The sequence below is a fragment of the Somniosus microcephalus genome, chromosome 3, assembly GCF_052327205.1.
Source record: "Somniosus microcephalus isolate GS21.2 chromosome 3, FLI_Smic_1.0, whole genome shotgun sequence".
Classification (NCBI taxonomy): Eukaryota; Metazoa; Chordata; class Chondrichthyes; order Squaliformes; family Somniosidae; genus Somniosus; species Somniosus microcephalus.
Window position 1 is genome coordinate 80370657 of NC_140989.1, and position 20421 is coordinate 80391077.

General features: G+C 50.7%; 1 protein-coding gene across 2 annotated transcripts in view; it reads left to right on the forward strand.

Annotated features, from left to right (window-relative positions):
- The first annotated feature begins 10235 nt into the window (after positions 1-10235).
- Positions 10236-20421, forward strand: part of slc30a1a (solute carrier family 30 member 1a) — a 29572-nt gene continuing 19386 nt past the window's right edge. Inside the window, exon 1 of one of the 2 annotated variants that reach the window (XM_085981278.1) lies at positions 10236-11409. In XM_085981278.1, the coding sequence (XP_085837404.1) occupies positions 10788-11409 (622 nt within the window). In that variant the 5' untranslated portion in view covers positions 10236-10787. Of the gene's footprint in view, positions 11455-20421 lie in introns of both variants that reach the window. The other variant, XM_085981277.1, reaches the window with a different exon arrangement.

Below are 20421 nucleotides of genomic sequence, written 5' to 3' on the forward strand. Positions count from 1 at the left end.
TTACAGGGAATTCCAGGCACACAATGTTACCTGGACGATATTCTGATCACAGGTGATGGTGATGAACAACATCTCGCAAACTTGGAACTGGTGCTCAACAGACTGAAAGAGTATGGACTTAGAGTAAATCGGCAGAAATGTGAGTTCTTCCAGAAGCGGATCTCGTACTGTGGCCATGTCATTGACCGGGAGGGGCTTCATAAGTCTCCTGACAAGATTGAGGCAGTTGTAAAGGCTCCCGCTCCGGAGAATGTCTCTCAGTTGAGGTCGTTTCTAGGATTAATTAACTATTACCATAAATTTCTGCCAAATCTATCCACGGTACTGCACCCGTTAAACGCTCTTTTACAGAAAGGGGTACCATGGGAATGGGGCGAAAACTGTAAGAAGGCATTTCGCAAAAGCAAAGAATTGATCACCTCAGAGGAAGTGTTGGCTCACTTGAACCCGACACTGCCTATTCGGTTGGCTTGTGATGCTTCTCCATATGGTATTGGGGCAGTACTCTCACACAAGTTGCCAAATGGCACGGAAAGGCCAGTCGCGTTTGCATCCAGATCATTGACCTCCGCTGAGCACAACTATGCGCAGATCGATAGGGAGGCTCTTAGCCTTGTATGGGGAGTGAAGAAGTTTAATCATTACCTGCAGGGCCAAAAATTCACACTTCTGACAGACCATCAACCGTTGGTATACATTTTTAACCCTAAGAAGGGTGTTTCGGTGATGACAGCGCAGCATCTCCAGAGATGGTCTCCTTTCCTAGGGGCACATCAATATCAAATAGAATTCAAAGGTACGAAACAGCATGGCAATGCTGATGGGCTGTCGCGCCTGCCACTACCTGAAGAAGAAGACACGACGAAAGTTGACCCTGTTGAGTTATTTCATTCAACCATCATCGAGTGTTTACCAGTCACCAATGCAAGTATTGAAAGAGAAACCAGCAACGACCCGACACTGTCCAGAGTCTACGAGGTGACAGTGAAAGGATGGCCAACACGGGGTGATCCTCTGTTACCGGCATTTTCGGCAAGGCGAGACCAGCTGTCCGTCTGCCATGGTACCTTGATGTACGGGACAAGAGTGATTATTCCTCCCAAGTTAAGGGAAAGAGTTTTAAACGAACTGCATGAAGGTCATCTGGGGGGAGTTAAAATGAAAAGTCTTGCTAGGGCTTATGTATGGTGGCCGGGTATTGACCAACAGATTGAGGAGTTAACGAAAAGCTGCGCTGGGTGCCAAAAAGTGCAAAATGCACCTCCGATAGCACCGCTACACCCATGGGAATGGCCTTCAGCCCCATGGCAACGCGTACACATTGACTTTGCTGGTCCATTCATGGACTCCATGTTCCTAATCGCGGTGGACGCACATTCCAAATGGCCAGAAGTCATCAAGATGAATACCACTACTTCAGAAAAGACAATTGCGGTGTTAAGAACAATATTCGCAAGGAACGGATTGCCAGAACAGATCTGTTCGGACAACGGACCACAGTTTGTATCGGAAGAATTCCGACAATTCTTAAAGAAGAATGGAGTAAAACATTATACCTCTGCCCCATATCATCCGGCGACAAACGGGTTGGCTGAAAGATTTGTCCAGACATTCAAAAAGGCAATTAAGGCCATGAACGATGATCAGATTCCGCTGCAACACAAGGTCGACAAGTTCCTGATGTCATATCGAAACGCCGATCATGCAGTGACTAACCAAAGTCCTGCCATGATGTTTTATAACAGGAGGTTGCGGTCCAAGTTGGACTTGTTAAAACCAAATGTGCGGAGGGAAGTGGAAAACAAACAGTTTCGGCATATTAACAACAAGACCACTCGAACTTTCGACGTAGGACAACCAGTGTTGGCAAGGGGCTATGGAAACGAAAAATGGCAGTCCGGAACAATTCGGGCCAGACAAGGACCTCTGATGTACACAGTAGATATTGGTCATAATGTGATAAGGCGTCATGCGGATCAACTGGTAGAGTCGAGAGCAAGGGTCGAACCCATGGTTGTGACAGAGACAACTGTGGAAGACGTTAATGAACCTGAAGCATCTACCTCGGCAGGGAATGTACTTGATGATGATGACACCCAATACATCGGAAACCAAATAGAGGAGGCACCTCAACAACAAGAATCAGAGACTACTGAGAGGCGTTATCCAAGCCGCATCAGAAAGCCTCCTGAGAGACTGAACCTTTGAACTGTTATACCTGAAGTTATATATGTATATATGTTATTATGTTATGTTAAATGGGGATATGACCGTAAAGCTAAAAAGGGAGGATTGTGGTGTATGTAACCTGTTCCACTTTAAGAGAATTTAAGCCTGTTCCACCTTAAGAGATGTACTACTTTCTCTGGCTGCTGTATATGTAATACCAGTGGTGACCACACCGGTATATAAGCACTGTGTAGTAATATTGTATTCAGTATAGTCCCGACCTCCAACCAGTAAAGACCTGTGTGCTTTTCTGGCTGTCTCAAGCAGCAAGAGGAGAAGGAGCTGCCAAAACAAGAGAGTGGAGAGTGGTGGTCTCCTGACCAGGAAGAGGAGTAGCTGAAAGATAGATCACCACCTCCACCTCCTCCAACATCTTCAAACAACTGAGGTGCCTGGAGAGATTGGGCAGAGGAGGAGAAGGAGAAAGGAGGCCTATATCAACATCAACCGGGGAGAGGCCTTTTCTATCACTGCCTCCCCAAATTGGCCTCCACTTCAGGAGAGAGGGGAGAGAAACATCAGAAAAAAAATCACCAACTGTTTGGAAGGAGGGAAGATTCATCTCGTTTGAAACATCTACAGGTGGGTGTTATTTGGGGCACTCTCCCAAGACTTTGTATTTTAGGTGGGGGGAGAAAAGAAGAAGCAAGGCCGGACCATCAAGGGGTGTAGTGTGTGTGTGTGTGGCTCTTGTTAAAAGCTAGGCCACACACACCACTAATTAGCACCCCTACTATTGCCTGCCCTGGGAGAGCTGGAGCTGACCAGGTGAAGTCTCTAATTTCATTAATTACATCATTAAGACCTGTTGCAGGACTGAGCCTGGGCTTCTCCAGCTTTTCCAGGTGAAGACATCTTCTCCCCCTGCCAGAAGACCATCACCAAAGACTTTTAAACTACATCAGAGAGTGCCCCCCTGCCAACACCCACCCACCATCCTGAGTGACAACACTGCCCTTGTGGTCTCCCTCCTTCCTACCCCCCTCTCTCTCTCTCTCTATCTCTCTCTGCCTGTCTTTCTAAGGCACCTCAGTACCATCACCTTTTATTAATTGCCTATTGAGCAGAGGGGAGAGGGCCCCTCCCCCAATTTCATTCAGTAAGGGGAGAGGTGTGTCCTCATTTTAGTCAGCTCCCTCTGCTCAATAGAGGACAAAAAAATATATATATTACCTGAGGCCATTAACACCTTCAGGCCTGTGACTTGGGGTGAGTGTAGCCCTTAAAGCACCCCAGAATGGCGACTACATCATCGCCAGTGGCGGGGCAAGCCAAGACTTATGCGGGAGCGGCAGCCACAGCCACAGCTGCTCCCGCTGCTTCTGCTGCCCCGTCACCATTTAAACTGATAACGAAAAAGCTTGGGGTGAAGAGCTACACTCACCCCACTATGACCATCGAGGCCTGCGTCAAAGCCATGGCTGGGGTTGTCGGCCCCTCAGCCATCGTCGCGGCCTCGAAAATGTATGGGAAGGCTGTGTTCTTCCTGGGGTCGGAGCGGGCGGTGTCCCTGGCCGTCACCAAGGGGCTCACCGTGGGCGGGACCTTCCTGCCGGTGGATCCTCTCGAGGCCACCGCGCAGAGGATTGTCATCTCTAACGTCCCGCCCTATGTTCCCGGTGAGCTCCTCCTTCCCCATTTGCGTCAGCTTGGGGAGGTGAGGTCGGGGATCATGCCTATCCCGCTCGGCTTCCGGGAGGCCAGCCTTCGCCATGTCTTCTCCTTCCGGCGCCAGCTGTTTATCCAGCTGGCGTGGGAGGAGGACACTGACGGAGCGTTCATCGTCCTCCACGAGGGGACCGCCTATCGCGTCTTTTGGACGTCGGACGGTGTGCGGTGCCACGCCTGCAAGGAGGTGGGGCATATCAGGAGGAACTGCCCTGCCTCCAAGGCCGCCGGATCATCTCGTGCGGCCGAGGCGGGCGCCGCCGCTGCTCCTCCCCCCGGGTCTGCCCGCGCGTCAAGTACGTCTGATGCGCGGTTGACGTCGGGGGCCGATGCCACCAAGGCCTCCGGCGGGGGGGAGGGAGTGTGTCCGGTTGGAAAAAAGGCGCGGGGAAAGAAAAAACACCTTAGGGCGGGTCCCCCCGTGGATGGCGAGCCCTTGCCCCTTAAGCCCCTTACACCCGCGCTCCTCGCGGAGTTGACCGGGGCAGATGCGAGCGGGAGGGGCCTCGTGCCCGAGCCTGTGGCCGCAACCGCCGCAGCGGTATTGCCATTACCTGCGGCTGGGCTCGGGCCCGAGGAACCCGACAAACCTGCTCCGCCGGAGGGAGTTGAGGAGGAGGCCTTTGCAGACATGGAGGTCTCCCTCGCTCCCTCCGCGCTAAAAAGAAGGCGCGACACCCTGGATGAGGAGGAGGACCGGGAGGAGGAGGAGGGTCCCTCCGAACAGGGGGAGTCGTCGCCCGCCGCGGGTGCTGCGCCCCCCCCCACCGCTGCCACCATCACCGGCGATCGGCAGGGGTCGCCTGTCCCTCGGGAGGCTGAGGCAGATGTGTCTGTGCAGCACGTGCCTCCCGGGGATGAGGACGAGACCCTGCCCGTGGGGGGGGTCGCAGATCAACCCGCGGCTGAAATAGACTATTTATCGATGCCGTTACCCCTCGACGGGTCGGGCGGCCTGGGGTCTGGGTCGGGCGAGTTCGAAGAAAGTGAGCTCGCCCAAAGCGGCCCGGTCATTTCCCAGGGGCTGCTCGACCTGGTCGAGGATTTAGCCAAAGACGTCCCATCTGCCGGGTCAGAGGCCGGTGGCGCGGAAGAGGAAGGCCCTCTGGCTGTGTCTCGGGCGCCGGACGTCCTGGGGGAGTTCGGAATTGCGTTCTCCCCGATTTCTCCGTTCGATCTGGTGTCTGGGGCGGAGGGGGGCTCCGAACCGCCGCTGCCGTCTTCTGGCCCGGCGCCCCCGGAGGAGCCCAGGGAGAATTCCTCCGCCACCGATCCTGGGGGTGGGATCCGGGCGGAGGCGGGGCCGGCTGTTGCGGCTGAGCCGTCCGCTGCGCACTGCGCGGTGGGCAGGTCGGCCGCTGGTGACGACCCCCTGGAGGAGGATGGGGACTCGGTGATGGGCACGGAGGACGAGTCGGACTCCGGCGCCGACGAGGCGGTGGACGACCTCGTGCCCCTTGCCAAGTCTCCCCTCATTCCCGCAAGGGAACTCCGGGATTTTATGGCCACGTGCCTGGGTCGGCGCAGGAAGGTTCGGCTGGCCCTCGACAGGTGGTCGGAGCTGGCGCTGCTCATTGATTCTGTCCGCGCCGCCGTTAAGACCATGGACGCGGACGAGGGTGTGAACCCACTTGAGCTGCGTCGGCTCAGAACACTTCTCACTGGGCTGCTGAGGAGGTGGCGGCTGACTAGCGGCCGTGCTTCCTCCCCCCGTTAGTTGTAGGTAGAGGTTGCACTATGCTTCTGACATGAAGATAACCATAGCCAGCCTCAACATCAACGGCAGCGGGGAGGCGCGCCGCAGATTCAATAACTTCTCGGTCCTTCGGGACGGGAAGTATGCGGTGTGCTTCCTGCAAGAAACCCACACCGTTCCGGGAGACGAAGCCACGTGGCTCCTGGAGTGGCAAGGAGGGGTCAGCATGAGTCACCTCTCCAATAATTCCAGCGGGGTGGCTATTTTGCTGGCCCCGCATTTTCAGCCGGAGATCTTGGGGGTCAAGGAGCACGTGCCGGGCCGCTTGCTCCAGGTCATTGTTCGCCTGGGGGGCGTGCCGCTCCATCTAGTGAACGTGTATGCCCCTCAGGCCGGTGCGCAGCAAGTGCGCTTCTTTGAAGAAGTGTCCGCTCTTCTGGGCTCCATCGACGTGGGCGAGTGCGTCATCCTCGGGGGGGATTTTAACTGTACCCTCGAGGCGAGGGACCGTACGGGTCCCCCGCGATGCCCGCCGGCGATGGAGAAGTTGAGGGACCTGGTCGGGTCCTTCGACTTGGTGGACGTCTGGCGAAATCTTCATCCCGACTCCAGCGCCTTCACTTACGTGAGGTCTGGAGGAGGAGGGTCCAGAATCGACCGCCTCTACATTTCCCGGGCGTACGTATCCTGCGTTCCGGCGGCTTCCATGCGGCCGGTGCCGTGCACGGACCACCACCTGGTGTGGGCGGAGCTCGTCCCGCTGCGCGCTCGGGGAGGGTCCGCGTACTGGCACTTTAACAACCTGCTGCTGGAGGACGCGCGGTTCCGGGATTCGTTTCGTCGGTTCTGGGCCGACTGGGGAAGGAAGCAGGGGGGCTTCCCCTCCTTGAGGCTATGGTGGGACGTGGGCAAGGCTCACGTGCGTCTCTTCTGTCAGGAGTATGCGAAGGGGTCGACCAAGAGGCGGGAGGCCCGGGTCGGGCGGTTGGAGAAGGAGGTGCTCGACCTGGAGTCCCGTCTCGGTCAAGTCGTCGGGGACTCGGCCCTGCGGAAGGTGTACGAAGAGAAGAAGGGCGCGCTGAAGGACCTGCAGCTCGTCGGGTCCCGAGGCGCGTACGTGAGGTCGCGGATCCAGCTCCTGCGGGACCTGGACCGCGGCTCCCCCTTCTTCTACTCGCTGGAAAAAAGACGAGGGGTCCGTAAGCAGCTCTTGGGGCTGCTGGCCGACGACGGATCTCTGGTCTCGGATCCGGAGGGAATCAGCGCAGAGACCCGCGCCTACTACGGGGCTCTGTTCTCTCCGGATCCGTCCAGCGAGGATGCGCGCAGAGTTTTGTGGGAGGACCTGCCGAAGGTCAGTCCGGAGGGCACCGAAAAATTGGACGCTCCGCTAAGCCTGGCGGAGCTGACCGGCGCCCTCCGCCAGCTCTCTAGGGGAAAGTCCCCGGGGCTGGACGGGCTGACCGTGGAGTTCCACAGGGCTTTTTGGGACATCTTGGGGGGTGACTACGCGCGGGTCCTGGGGGAAAGTTTGGCGACCGGGGAGATGCCCCTCTCTTGGCGCAGGGCGGTCATTGTCCTGCTGCCTAAGAGGGGCGATCTCCGCCTCCTCAAGAACTGGCGCCCGGTCTCCCTCCTTAGCACGGACTATAAAATCTTTGCCAGGGCTATGTCTGCTCGCCTTGGCACCGTGCTGGCCCACATGATCCACCCCGACCAGTCCTACACGGTCCCGGGCCGGACCATCCACAACAACATCCATCTGGTCCGGGACCTGGTCCACCACTCCCAGAGGGCTGGTCTGTCGGTCGCCTTCCTCTCCCTAGATCAGGAGAAGGCGTTCGACAGGGTGGATCACGAGTATCTTTTCGGGACTCTGCGCGCATTCGAGTTCGGGACGCATTTCGTCGCCCGGATCCGACTTCTGTACGCCGCCGCAGAGTGTCTGATTAAAGTTAACGGGTCCTTGACGGCACCCCTTCGCTTCGGGAGGGGGGTGCGTCAGGGATGCCCCATGTCCGGTCAGTTATACGCCATTTGCGTGGAGCCATTCCTGCGCCTCTTGCGGAAGAGGTTGACGGGACTGGCTCTGCAAGGGCCGGGCGTGGAGGTGGTCCTCTCGGCTTACGCCGATGACGTGCTCCTCACGGTCACGGATCCCGCTGACTTGCGGAGGATGCGGGAATGCCAGCAGATTTACTCGGACGCATCCTCCGCCAAGATCAACTGGGAGAAATGTTCCGGACTCCTGGTGGGTCAGTGGCGGGTGGACTCCCTGCCGGAGGAGTTCAGGCCTTTCGCCTGGAGCACCACGCACCTCCTCTATTTGGGAGTCTACCTTAGCCCTGCCGAGGACGCCTGGCTGGCAAACTGGCAGGAGCTGGAGGCCAAAGTCACCGCTCGCCTAGGACGCTGGACAGGACTGCTCCGAGTGTTGTCCTACAGGGGTCGAGCGCTGGTCATAAACCAGCTGGTGGCTGCCATGTTATGGTACCGGTTGGTCACTTTGATCCCTCCCCCTGCGTTTGTCGCCAAGATACAGAAGAAGCTCATCGACTTCTTCTGGGACAAAAGGAAGCACTGGGTCTCTGCTGCGGTTCTGTGTCTCCCACTTAGGGAGGGCGGTCAGGCGCTGGTGTGCCTTCGCACCCAGGCGGCGACTTTCCGTCTTCAGACGCTGCAGAGATACCTGTACGTCGAGAATCCTCCGAGATGGTGTGCGCTGGCGACGTTTTTCTTCCGCCAGCTGCACGGCCTCAATTACGACACGCAGCTCCTGTTTGTGAAAGTGGGCTGCAGGCGTGCCGGCCTGCAGGAGCTGCCTGTCTTCTACCAGGAACTACTATGGGTTTGGAACTATGTCGCTTCCAGGCGGAGCTCTCCCCCGTCAGGAGCGGCGGCTCTCCTTCGGGAGCCGCTGCTCAGGAATCCGCACCTCCGTGAATGTGGGTTCGGGCGGCTGGCGGAGCTGTGGCTGGCGGTGTGACCAGAGTCGGGGACCTGCTCGATGTCGGAGGAGCGGGCTGGATGGCGCCGGAGGAGCTGGCGTGGCGCCTGTCCTGGGCCAACGTCCGGCTCGCGGCCGAAGCCATCGAGTTGGTGAAAGTGGCACTGGGCCCCGATTCCACTAGGTGTATCGAGGCGGCTCAAGCACGTGGGGCGATCCCGTCCGAGCTTTCCCCCGTCCGGACGGAATTCCTTATTGGCGCCCGGCCCCGAAACTCCCCTCGGGAGCCGGCGCCTCACAACTTGAGCCGTCTCGAGGAAATACCCTCCGTGCCTTTTCATTCCGCGCGGAGGGGTTTCCTGTACGGGCTGCTCCTGCACACTCTCCACTTTGCCATCTTCGTCTGCCGTCCAGACACGCCTTGGCGTGGCGTCTTGCCGACTGGCGGTGGCAGAGGTCCCCAATGGAGGGCTCTCTACGCAGGAGTCCTCCCTTGTTCCATCGGGGACTTGGCCTGGAGGGTGTTGCACGGAGCGGTCCCGTGCAATAAGGTTTTAAGTAGGTTCACAGACTCCCAGGCCGCCTGTGTTTTTTGCGGCCTGGAGGAGTCCGTTTTCCACGTTTATATGGAGTGTGAGAGGTTGCAGCCCCTCTTTCACTACTTAAAGGGGCTGCTCCTCGATTTTTGGTTGCACTTCAGTCCCACGCTCTTGATCTACGGTCACCCGGTGCGGAGGGGAGCGGGTAGGCTGGAGGACCTCCTTGTGGGCCTGCTCCTGGGCCTGGCTAAAAGAGCAATCAATTGGTCCAGGCAGCGGGCGATCGAGGGGGTCATCCAGCCGGATTGCCTGCCTCTCTTCCGCGGCCATGTTCGCGGCCGGGTAGCCCTGGAGATGGAGCACGCGGTGTCCGCTGGTACGCTTGAGTATTTCCGCGACCGTTGGGCGCCGCGGGGGCTGGAGTGCATCGTCAATTTGGAACACCAAATTTTAATTTGATTTATTAAGGTTTAGTTGAACTTTTGTTTATTTACAGTTGATCTGGTTTAAATTTTAAATTTTGGTTCAAATAAAAAGAGGACCTCCAACCAGTAAAGACCTGTTCAATTTACTCTTGTAGTCTGTGTAGTAATTATCACTATCACACACAGACTTAACAGATACCATTCACACCTTTGATTGCTGTGATTATCTCTCTGCCGAGGTGTGATAAATGGCAGTTGGAAACATTACCTGTAAACGTCTGACATGATTCTCTGACTACATAAGCTGTGTCTTTATGCATTTCTCCACTTCACCTGACGAAGAGCGGCGCTCCGAAAGCTTGTGATTCCAAATAAAGCTGTTGGACTATAACCTGGTGTTGTGTGACTTCTTACAGTTGCTTTAAGTGTTTTACTTTAAGCTATTGAAATATTATTACTTTCCTGTAATGCTGAGTCACACTAAATAAGGCATTCTGGACAGTTAACGGAAAGGATTTTTAGAGAAGTGTGAAAAGACTTCAAGACTTAACAGGACGGGCTGCCAATCATTGACCGGGTACGACCCCCTTGACAAGAAAGACAAATCAGCACACCGCAAGGCGCGTACAATGGTGACCTCACCCACCTGCGTTTGATTGACACAGCTGTCACCCAATTAAAAAGAAGAAAAGTTGAAGACAGTAGCCAATCAGCGCTAAGGCAAGGAGGAGGAGGGGTGGGTAGAGCCGGCCAGAGCGGTCGCTGATTGATTTCGGGACAATGTGACAGCGTCACATCATTCGCTGGGACCAGCGAAACAGATCAATGCGCATGATCAGCCAGACCTTTACAAAGGAGCAGAGCGGCTGCGCAGGGTGGGTGAAAATGATTGACAGGGCAACTAACGAATAAGAATGACGGCTAAGTGACATTCCAACCAATCGGCCTCGGCTGGAGGCAGGGTTTGATGAGGAGGGCGGGAGGAAGGAAATGGGTCCGTGCTGAAAAAAAACCGTGCGCAGAGAGAGAGAGAAAAAAAACTTGCCGGGTGCAAAAGTTTTTTTGTAACCGTCTGCATAGTTACGGGGCTGGGCGAAAGAATGAGAGGGCTGTTTGCACATTCTCTGGAACTTTCGGCTTAGGATTTTTTTTTGTCGCCCACTTTTATTGTGTTTTAAATCGCGGCCGTTGTTTTTGAACGTTGAACGGCCCTTTGTTCTGCCTGGGGAACGGTTCCTCGGGTTGCCTGCTCCGCGCTCGCCGTGCTGTGAAGCTGAAGGAAGATGGATTGCGAGCCGAACCGGGCGCGCCTGATGTGCATGCTGTGGCTGACCTTCGGCTTCTTCGTGGTGGAGGTGGTGGTGAGCCGGCTGACAAGCTCGTTGGCCATGCTCTCCGACTCCTTCCACATGCTGTCGGATGTCATCGCCTTGGTGGTGGCCCTGATCGCCGTGCGCTTCGCCGCCAAGACCCAGTCGACGGCCAAGAACACGTTCGGTTGGATCCGAGCCGAGGTGATGGGCGCGCTGGTCAACGCCGTCTTCCTGACGGCGCTCTGCTTCACCATCGTGCTGGAGGCCATCGAGCGCTTCAGCGAGCCGCAGGAGATCCAGAACACGTTGGTGGTGATCGGGGTGGGCGCCGCCGGGCTGCTGGTCAACCTGCTGGGGCTCTGCATGTTCCACGGCAGCGGTGGAGGCGGGGCGGCGGGCCACGGCCACTCGCACTCGCACTCGCACGTTTCGGGCTCCCGTAGCGGCCACTGGCTCCGCAGGAAGAAGAGGGGCGACGCCGACAAGCTGTCCGGCAACGGGACGAGCCTGCGCGACCAGGAGGAGATCAACATCTTGGTCAACAGCGGCAGCGCCATCAACGGCGTCAGCCCCGACAAGCAGGACGGGTTCGGTACGTGCGGAACCGGCGGCGGCGGCGATCCCCGGCTTGTGAACGGTAGATGTACTTTTATTATTATTATTGTGTTGTTGTCTTGTGCAAATAGAAAACCCCGGGGATGTGATGTGACCGTAACTGGAGAGCAACTCCGGAGTCTGGGACTCGGAATCACTGTGAACAAGAACCGCGATCTTGAAGAGCAATCCGAAACAAAACATGCTTTTTTTTTTAGTTCTTTGTGACATCCCAGGGAATGTTATATTTTAATTTTTATCGATTGGCTGTAATTTCTAGTAGTAAAATGTCACGGCAGATTTGTATACACACTGACCTTTTTGTACCTAATTCGACGCTGTGTCCACGGGGAAATTTCAATGAAGAAAAACATATTAATTATAGTAAGGGTTTGATCCCGAGCTTGATTCTGTAGCATTACTTGGCGATGTCTTGGTATAATTTGCTTCAGCCTGAGATAACTTTAAGCCAAGCCAGTAACTTCCTGTCCTACAGTAGCAATGTGCAGTGTCGAGCAAACGTTTGGACCAATTAAACTGACAAAGTTGTACTGAATTAGGGCCTAGGATAATGATTTTTAGCAAAAAGATTTGTGTTGTATCTGGTTTGCAAACTAATATCCAGTATTATGCCGTTTTGTACTGCACCAAGAGGGCACAGCATTGGATGCCTAATGGTAGTAACCTGTAGTGAGGTATGCTATTCAGCCGCCTTGTATAATTTTTGAATGGTGAGCCCGAACTCATTGCCCGCATACTCCAATTTTTAACCCCTGCACCAGTAGAAACATCATATCTACATATACCCTACCTTAATTTGTTGGTATGGACAGGCTTTGTAAATGGAAATCATGAATGCCTATGGTTGATATCTGGCTCTCTTATAGTGCCATGGTAACCAGGCCAGAAGCAAAGGGCATAACGGTGTGCCGTGATTCCCATCTTCTCTGTACACACAAGACTGGCAGTATTTCTGGTGAAATACTGGCCCTGCTCCACAGTTTAGGTTTTTTTTTGAGTCAACTGAATTTTTGAAAAATGTTCCATAATCCGAGAGGTTTACAAGTAGATTTGTAAGGCATCCTGTTGGAATCCTGTCCAGACAAATTGGTGATGTTAGCTGTCAACTTGGCTCAGTTGGGTAGCACGTGTCAGAAAATCATGGTTTCCAACCCCGCTGCACCATTGGAGTTGCCATCTTTCTGTTCAGGTCGATGTAAAACATTCCATGGCACCATTCAAAAAAAGAGCAAGTAGTCTTGGTCAACATTCATCTTTCAACCAACACCAACAAAACAAATATATTAACTTTTTTTTTCGTTTGTGGGACTTACCATGTACAGTTGGCTGCCACGTTTCCTACATAACGATGATTACACATCAAAATGATTAATTGATTTGTCACTTGCTTAGGGATGTCCTGAGGATGTTGTAAGGAGCAATGTAAATACAAATTCTTTCTTAAATGTATTTGGTTTTGAGAGAGAGGTTTCTTCAGGTCACTTATTTTTCTGGATCATATCCACTATGTGGCGAACACTGTTTTGAATAGCAGGGCTGCTGGTTTATGGCTTCATGTTCCCCATCAAACTGCATTCTTTGATACCTTGGCTTATCTACCTATTCTTGCAGCTGCTTCTCCACATTTGACCATTTTACCGTTTATGACTCATGGAATGATACAGCACGAGGCCATTCGGCCCATCGTGCCTGCGTTGGCTCTTTGAAAGAGCTATCCAATTAATCTCATTTCCCTGCCCTTTCCCCATAGCCCTGCAAATGTTTCCCTTTCAAGTATTTATCCAATTCCCCTTTGAAAGCTATTATTGAATCTGCTTCTACCACCCTTTCAGGCCGTGCATTCCAGATCATCATAACTTGATGCATTTATTAAAAAAATTCTCCTCATCACGCCTCTGCTTCTTTTGCCAATCACTTTAAATGTGTCCTCTGGTTACTGACCCTTTGGCCACTGGAAACAGTTTCTCCCTATCTACTCTTATCAAAACCCTTCATGATTTTGAACAGCTCTGTTAAATCTCCCCTCTCCTTCTCTGCTCTAAGGAGAACAAGCCAAGCTTCTCTGGTCTTTCCACATAACTGAAGTCCCACATCCCTGATACCATTCTAGTAAATCTCCTCTGCACCCTCTCTAAGGCCTCGACATCCTTCCTAAAGTGTGGTGCCCAGAATTGGACACAGTACTCCAGCTGGGGGCCTAACCAGTGATTTTTATAAAGGTTTAATGTAACTTCCTTGCTTTTGTACACCTGCATCTGTTTACAAAGCCAAGGATACCACATGCTTTTTTAATAGCCTTCTTAACTTGTCCTGCCACCTTCAACGATTTATCTACGTACACCCCCTTTTAAAATTGTACCATTTAGTTTGTATTGTCTCTCTTCATTCTTCCTATCAAAATGCATCACTTCACACTTGTTAAATTGCATCTGCCATATGTCTGCCCATTTCACCAGTCTGTCTGTCTTCCTGAAGTCTATTACTATCCTCCTCACTTTACTACATTTCCAAGGTTTGTGTCATCTGCAAACTTTGAAATTATGTTCTGTATACCCAAGTCCAGGTCATTTGATATATATCAAAAAGAGCAGTGGTCCTAATACCGACCCCTGGGGAACACCACTGTATACTTCCCTCCAGTCTAAAACAACCGTGCACCACTATTCTCTACTTTCTGTTCCTTAGCCAATTTTGTATTCATGCTGCCACTCGCTTTAATCCCATGGGCTTTGATTTTGCTTACAAGTCTATGATGTGGTACTTGTCAAACACCTTTTTGAAAGTCCATATGCACAACATCAACTGCACTACCCTCATCAAAGAACTCGATCAAGTTCATGATTTCGTGCTTCTCCCTGCTCTGACATCTTATCGGATTTCCCTATCTTTTCAGCCTCAGCACTGGGCGACTCTTTGTCTTCAGTGATTTTAATTCTTCACCTGAACCCATCCTCCCATATCTCTGTTGCCTTCCTTGCCCTGCTCACCTCTCTCAACCTAACGTTCCATGTCAGCTCCCCATCCACTTACATGGATGTACCCTCAATCTCATTAACTTGCATGTATTTTGAGACGTTGCCAGGACTCTCCTTGTCTCTATTCTCGTGCACCTCTCTGCCAATATTTTCCTGTATTGAATAGATTCCCATTGTATTGTGAAAGATGTTGCAACTTAGGGAAGTTGCACACTGCCTACTGTTAATTAGATTTTTATTTGAATTGTTACAGAAATTGCCTGTATTAGGAAATGTAATGCTTGATTTGTATGAGGTTTTTTTTTGGAGTGGGGGGAGTATTTGGTAGGTTCCTAGAAATGTTGGTTGTGACATAAACAGCAATAGTATGGAAAACTGAAAAGTTTGTTTGAGGTATTTATTTGGGCAAAAAATGTTCTCAAACTGGTCTGACTGCAGTGTCTTTAATTAAATGAAACCGAGACTAAATTAACTTCACTTAAACTCCCAGGATAGGTGGAAGCTGTTACCTCGGATTGTAGTAGAGATTGTATATGTGATTGGGACTGAACAGCATCTTTTTAAACTGATGGAATCATTGGATATGTCAATGGGAGTCTGAAGCTAATCACACATTTTCTCAAGTTTATTTCACTAACATGAGCTGCTAAGTATTGTGGCCTATATCTCTCTATCCAACCACTAATGAATATGCCCAACTCCCAACTACAGCATATTGACAATCATTGGTTTTATAAGCTCTGCAATATATTATTAACTATTGGCCAAACAAGTAATTTTGGTTTGTCTAAACTATTGCATTCTTCTACTGAAGAACATAATCCAGCATCTGAGTTGACTTCTTCAGAGAAAGTGTAGCATAAAGCATTTAGGCTGTTCAAATTTATTTTTTATTTCACATCAGAAGTTTATTTCTAGAAGGAAGACGAAACGTACGACAGCCAAATTTCCATAATGTTGACTTCGACCAGTATTGGCGTGAAGATTACCACGTGTTCTTAGAAACTTGCACTCGTCACTGGTGGTAAAGGATACAATAGAAGCACTTTGTAACTAAATTGCTTACAGCTGAAAACCCATTACAACAGAGTAATGCAAAAGTACAGAGTTTTCTGTTTTGTTATTGGGGAAATATCATAAAATAAAAAACCTCTTAATGAACGAAACAAACTGGGACTGCTGCCTCTAACCTCAATTCTGATGCTACTGCATTGCCGCTGGGATAGCCTGATGCTGTTCTTCTAACCATCTGCTTGTATCACTGCCTTCTGGAGGAAACAACCAGCTGGTAGAGTAACCAGAGTGTTTGCAAGACCATCAGATTTCTTGTTTTAGTTGACTAGCATATTATTTCTGTTCAACATTAATTTTTAAAAAAAGTTTTCTGAAATGATGGCATTGTTGTCCTCTGGGTTGCTGATGCTAACTTGTCGAAGGTAAGAAAGAGGCTTCCCTGAGAGTGTGTCAGTGTTTGCAAGGGTTCCCTCATTCAAATAAATTTGAAAATCATTGTCCTGAAATGTGCTCCTCTTCTTCTATTCTGGAGAATCTGAGAAAAGTTGAGAAGACATTATACTGTCATGCGTACTAATAACCTAAAGTATGCCCCTGAACACACTATCCACGCCTTGAATCATGGGTGCACGATGGTTGTACTATGTACAAGATACATACATAGATACATAGAAGATAGGAGCAGGAGTAGGCCCTTCGAGCCTGCTCCGCCATTCAATGAGATCATGGCTGATCATCCAAATTCAGTACCCGGTCCCTGCCTTCTCCCCATATCCCTTGATCCCTTTAGCCTTAAGAAATATATCCAACTCTTTCTTGAATATACTTAATGAACTGGCCTCCACCGCCCTCTGTGACAGAGAATTCCACAGGTTCACCACTCTCTGGGTGAAGAAATTCCTCCTCATTTCAGTCCTAAATGGCTTACCCCTTATCCCCTTATCCTTAGACTATGACCCCTGGTTCTGGACTCCCCGGCCATCAGAAACATCCTTCCTGCATCTAGTCTGTCCAAGCCTGACAGAATTTTATAGGTTTCGATGAGATCCCCTCTCAATCTTCTAAACTCCAGTGAGTATAAGCCCAATCGACACAATCTCTCCTCATACGTCATTCCTGCCATCCCAGGTATCAGCCTGGTGAATCTTCGCTGCACTCCTTCCATGGCAAGAACGTCCTTCCTCAGGTAAGGCGACCAAAACTGCACACAATACTCATGGTGTGGTCTCACCAAGGCCCTGTACAACTGCAGCAAGACATCCTTGTTCTTGTACTCGAACCCTCTTGCTACGAAGGCCAACATACCATTTGCCTTCTTAACCGCCTGCTGCACCTGCATGCTTACCTTCAGCGACTGGTGCACAAGAACACCCAGGTCTCTTTGCACTTCCCCTTCTCCCAATCTATTACCATTCAAATAATAATCTGCCTTCCTGTTTTTGCCACCAAAGTGGATAACCTCACATTTATCCACATTATAGTGCATTTGCCATGTTTCTGCCCAATCACCCAACCTGTCCAAATCGTGCTGGAGTTTCACGACATCCTCCTCACAGCATATCCTCCCCCCCCAGCTTTGTGTCGTCTGCAAATTTGGAGATATTACATCCAATTCCCTCATCCAGATCATTAATATATATTGTGAACAGCTGGGGTCCTAGGACCGATCCTTGCGGTACCCCACTAGTCACTGCCTGCCACTCAGAAAATGACCCGTTTATTCCAATTCTTTGCTTTCTGTCTGCCAACCAGTTCTCTATCCAAGTCAATACCTTGCCCCCAATCCCGTGTGCCTTAATTTTGCACGCTAATCTCTTATGCCTTCTGAAAGTCCAAATACACCACATCCACTGGTTCTCCCTTATCTATTTTACCAGTTACATCCTCAAAAAATTCCAGTAGATTAGTCGAGCATGATTTACCTTTTGTAAATCCATGTTGAATTTGTCCGATCCAGTCACTGCTTTCCAAGTGCTCTGCTATTACATCTTTTATAATGGACTCTAGCATTTTCCCCACTACCGATGTCAAGCTTACCGGTCTATAATTCCCCGCCTTTTCTCCACCACCTTTTTTGAATAGTGGGGTAACATTAGCTACCCGCCAATCCATGGGTACCGTTCCAGAGTCTATCGAGTTCTGGAAGATGACCAGCAATGCATCTACTATTTCTAGGGCCACTTCCTTAAGTACCCTGGGATGTAGATTATCAGGCCCTGGGGATTTATCGGCCTTCAGTCCCATCAATTTTCCTAACACCATTTCCCTACAAATACTGATTTCTTTCAGTTCCACCCTTTCATCAGACCCTATGTTCCCCGGCATCTCTGGGAGGTTATTTGTGCCCTCCTTTGTGAAGACAGAACCAAAATATGTATTTAGTTGGTCTGCCATTTCATTGTTCCCCATTATAAATTCCCCCGATTCTGACTGCAAGGGACCTACGCTTGACTTCACCAATCTTTTTCTCTTCACATATCTATAAAAGCTTTTACAGTCAGTTTTTATGTTCTCTGCAAGCTTACACTCATATTCTATTTTCCCTTTCTTAATTAATCCCTTTGTCCTCCTTTGTTGAATCCTAAACTGCTCCCAATCCTCAGGATTATTGCTTTTTCTGGCCAATTTATATGTCCTCTCCTTGGACCTTATGCTATCCCTAATTTCCCTTGTTAGCCACGGTTGGGTCACCTTTTTTTGTTTTAGTTTTATTATGCCAAACTGGGATGAACAAATTCTGTAGTTCATCCATTCGGTCTTTGAATGTTTGCCATTGCCTATCCACCGTCAACCCTTTGAGTGCCATTCCCCAATCAATCCTACCCAACTCGCTCCTCAGACCATCATAGTTTCCTTTATTTAAATTGAGGACCCTAGTCTCCGAGTCAACTACTTCATTCTCCATCTTAATGAAGAATTCGATCATATTATGATCGCTCCGACCCAAGGGGCCTCTTACAACAAGATTGCTAATTAATCCTTTCTCGTTACATAATACCCAGTCTAAGATGGCCTGATGTCTGGTTGGTTCCTCGACCTATTGGTCCAGGAAACCATCCCGTAAACACTCCAGGAATTCCTCCTCCACAGTATTGTTACTCATTTGGTTGGCCCAATCTATATGTAGATTAAAGTCACCCATGATGACTGCTGTGCCCTTATTGCACGCTTCTTTAATTTCTCTTTTAATGCCATCCCCAACCTCCGCCTTACTGTTTGGAGGTCTATAAACCACTCCCACTAACGTTTTTTTTCCCCTTAGTATTTCTCAATTCTACCCATACAGATTCCACCTCATCAGAGCTAATATCCTTCATTACAATTGTGTTAATCCCTTCTTTAACCAGTAATGCTACCCCACCTCCCTTTCCTTTTTGCCTATCTTTCCTGAATATCGAATACCCCTGGATGTCGAGTTCCCAGTCCTGGCCTTCCTTGAGCCACGTTTCCGTAATCCCAACCAAATCGTATTTGTTTACTTCTATTTGCGCAGCCAATTCATCCACCTTATTACAAATGCTCCTCGCATTAAGACACAAAGCCTTCAGGCTTGTTTTTTTAACGCTCTTAGACCTATTAGAATTATTATTTACTGTGGCCATGTTTGATTTAAACTGTTGATTTCTCTGACTGCCACTTTTGGTTTTTCTCCTTCCTATCTTTTTTGCTTTTATCCTTGTTTCCCTTTCCTCTGTCTCCCTGCTCAAGTTCCCAACCCCCTGCCATTTTAGTTTAAACCCTCCCCCCACAGCACTAGCAAACACTCCCCCCTAGGACATTGGTTCCAGCCCTGCCCAGGTGCAAACCGTCCGGTTTGAACTGGTCCCACCTCCCCCAGAACTGGTTCCAATGTCCCAGGAACTTTAATCCCTCCCCCTGGCACCATTCCTCTAGCCACGTATTCATCTGAAGTATCCTTCTATTTCTACTCTGACTAGCACGTGGCACTGGTAGCAATCCTGAGATTACTACCTTTTTTGAGGTCCTGTTTTTTAATTTATCTCCTAACTCCCTCTACTCCGCTTTTAGGACCTCATCCCGCTTTTTCCTATATCGTTGGTGCCTATATGCACCACGACAACTGGCTGTTCACCCTCCCCTTCCAAGATGTTCTGGAGTCGCTCGGAGACATCCTTGACCCTTGCACCAGGGAGGCAACACACCATCCTGGAGTCTCGTTTGCGGCTGCAGAACTGCCTATCTATTCCCCTTACAATTGAATCCCCTATTACTATAGCTCTACCCCTCTTTTTCCTCCCATTCTGTGCAGCAGAGCCACCCCTGGTGCCAGGAAGTTGGCTGCTGCTGCCTTCCTCTGATAAGCCATCCCCCCCAACAGTACTCAAAGTGGTGTATCTGTTGGAGAGGGGGATGGCCACAGGGGACCCCTGCACTACCTGCCTGCGCCTAGTACTCTGCCTGCTGGTCACCCGTTCCCTTTCTTCCTGTCCAACCTCTACCTGCGGTGTGTCCAACTCCGTAAATGTGCTATTCACATTGTCCTGAGCATCGTGAACACTCCAGTATGTGTCCAATCGTAGCTGCAGCGTCGCAGTGCGGTCTGTCAGTAGCTGCAGCTGGACGCACTTCCTGCACATGTAGTTGTCAGGGACTGTCAGGGACACAGGAAGTGTCCCTGAGTTCCCACATATCGCAGGAGGAGCAGATCACGGGGCCCGGCTGTCCTGCCATGACTTACCCTTTGATTTAATTTAAATTCAATTAATTAATCAATCCTACTAATTACACTACAGTTAACTGGTTTACCAACAGTCTCTGCTACACCAGAGAGACCTTATATAGAAACTATAAACCAGAGTTAAAGTTTAAAAAAAAAGAGAAAAATACTCACCAACCAAATACTCACCTGCTTCCTGGTGACGTCACACTTTGATTACTTTTTACCTCTCTCCCCTGCTGTTGAATTGGTCGGGCTGCTCCTGACTCTCTGCCGCCGGTTTGAACTGCCGCCGATGCTGTGTTCCCACAAGGCCCGCTCT